This window comes from Acinonyx jubatus, chromosome D1, assembly GCF_027475565.1.
Source record: "Acinonyx jubatus isolate Ajub_Pintada_27869175 chromosome D1, VMU_Ajub_asm_v1.0, whole genome shotgun sequence".
Lineage (NCBI taxonomy): Eukaryota > Metazoa > Chordata > Mammalia > Carnivora > Felidae > Acinonyx > Acinonyx jubatus.
This window is the reverse complement of record NC_069390.1, coordinates 49,797,855-49,799,685: the sequence shown is the minus strand read 5'-3', so window position 1 is coordinate 49,799,685 and position 1,831 is coordinate 49,797,855. Positions and strand designations below refer to the sequence as shown.

The following is a 1,831-nucleotide window of genomic DNA, read 5'->3' as shown; positions in this document are numbered from 1 at the left end:
AGCACTACAGTGCTTAGTGCAACAGAGTGGGCCTTCAGGTCAGTCTGAAAAGTCACAATGACTTTGAAAAGTACTTCTGCTTTTAATAGCTAGTAAAACTTACAAGCACACATGCTCTTTATTACATCAGACCCACTTTGAAGAATCTGTCAGAAATAAAATATTACTATGATTATATGGATGTATGGAATGAGATGTTTATTGAAGTTTTGTCTTAATGACAACAATCCGGTAATGATCTAGATGATCGTAACAGAGGAACAGATTAACTGTTGTATTATATATTATATTAAAAAATGAATGACAATAATACAGTACCAATATAGGGATCCCTAATATATTATTGACCTTGGAAAAATAACAAATTAAGCATGTTAATACTGAGGTATATAGAACGGCCATTTGTTATATTTAAACAGAGTTTAGTCAGTCAGCGACCAAACAGCACATAGCTTCTCAGCACAGTCAGAATATATGTGAATCCACCTTTCTTCGCCACAATTTCATCAAAGCTTTTTTCATCTCACTGTTTCTCAAGCTGTAGATCAGTGGATTCAACAGAGGTGTAAGAAGTGAGTAGGACAATGACATCACCTTCTTGGTTTCTGGGGAATAGCCAGATTTGGGTTGTAAATAAGTCATACTGGCTGTGCCATAGAAGAGGGTCACAGACGTGAGATGGGAGGCACAGGTGGAAAAGGCCTTTTGCCTCCCGGTGGCCGATGGCATCTTCAGGATGGCAAAGAGAATCCGAATATAAGACAAGAGAATCAACACAAAGGGGACCATGACAATCAAAATGGTGCCAGTGAGCGCATAGATTTCAAACAGAAAGGTGTCTGCGCATGCAAGTTCTAGCACAGGGGGAGTCTCACAGAAGAGATGATTGATTTCATTGGGGCCACAGAAAGGAAAACTGAAAACCCATGTGGTCTGCACAGTAGCCACCATGATCCCTGAGACCCATGAGAACATTACTAATTTCATGAAAACCCTTTTGTTCATAATCATTGGGTAGCTCAGGGGATGGCAGATTGCAGCAAATCGGTCATAAGCCATCGCCCCCAGGAGAAAACATTCAGTCCCACCAAAAAGAAGAAGAAAATACATCTGTGCAAAACATTCTGCAAAAGTAATTAACGTTTTTTCAGTGGAGAGGACCACCAGCATTTCAGGCATAATGACTGCACTGAAACTCACATCCACCACAGACAGGTTCTGCAGGAACAGGTACATGGGAACGTGGAGGCTCTGTTCCAGGGAGATGATGACTATAATGATGGCATTTCCCATCAGAGTCCCAAGGTAAACAACCAAGAAAACCCCAAAGAGCTGCTCTTGGAGTTCAGGAAAGTTAGAAAAGCCCAAGAGGATGAATTCAACCACAGAGCTTTGATTTTGCCTTTTCATTTCAGTGGTGGAGAGTATATTATTTTTGTGGACATATGTATATAAGTTATGAAGTCACGGTCCAAAAGCTGAGAGTTTTAGTCTGAAATTATTGGCAGAAGATGTAATCGTGAGTTCATTTTGACAGATCTTCAAGTTGGCAAATCTTGAGAATAGCCAATATATTAGAATAGTGAATCTTTCAAATACAAATGAAATGAGGAATTTTGTCTCAGAAATATTCCTTTCAGTTTATGAAAAGCAAGTGTTCTCTGGCAGCTTTTTTGTTAGGTTGAAAATAAATCCCATTCTTAAAACATGTAATCCATTGTCCATGATATTCATGTATGCATTTCTGTTCTTTCCAATTGTATATTTACATGTGATTTTTCCAATAAAGTGTTTGAAATAAATAACAAAAAAAGACACAAGTTTATAACTG

The 1,831-nt window shown here is 38.4% G+C and overlaps 1 protein-coding gene across 1 annotated transcript; it reads right to left on the bottom strand.

Moving 5' to 3' along the window:
- Window positions 1-206: 206 nt before the first annotated feature.
- On the bottom strand, window positions 207-1,518 carry LOC106986484 (olfactory receptor 10A3). The gene has a single exon (XM_015084648.3). It carries the CDS (start codon window positions 1,408-1,410, stop codon window positions 466-468), a length of 945 nt encoding a protein of 314 aa, XP_014940134.3. The 5' UTR covers window positions 1,411-1,518; the 3' UTR covers window positions 207-465.
- Window positions 1,519-1,831: the final 313 nt, after the last annotated feature.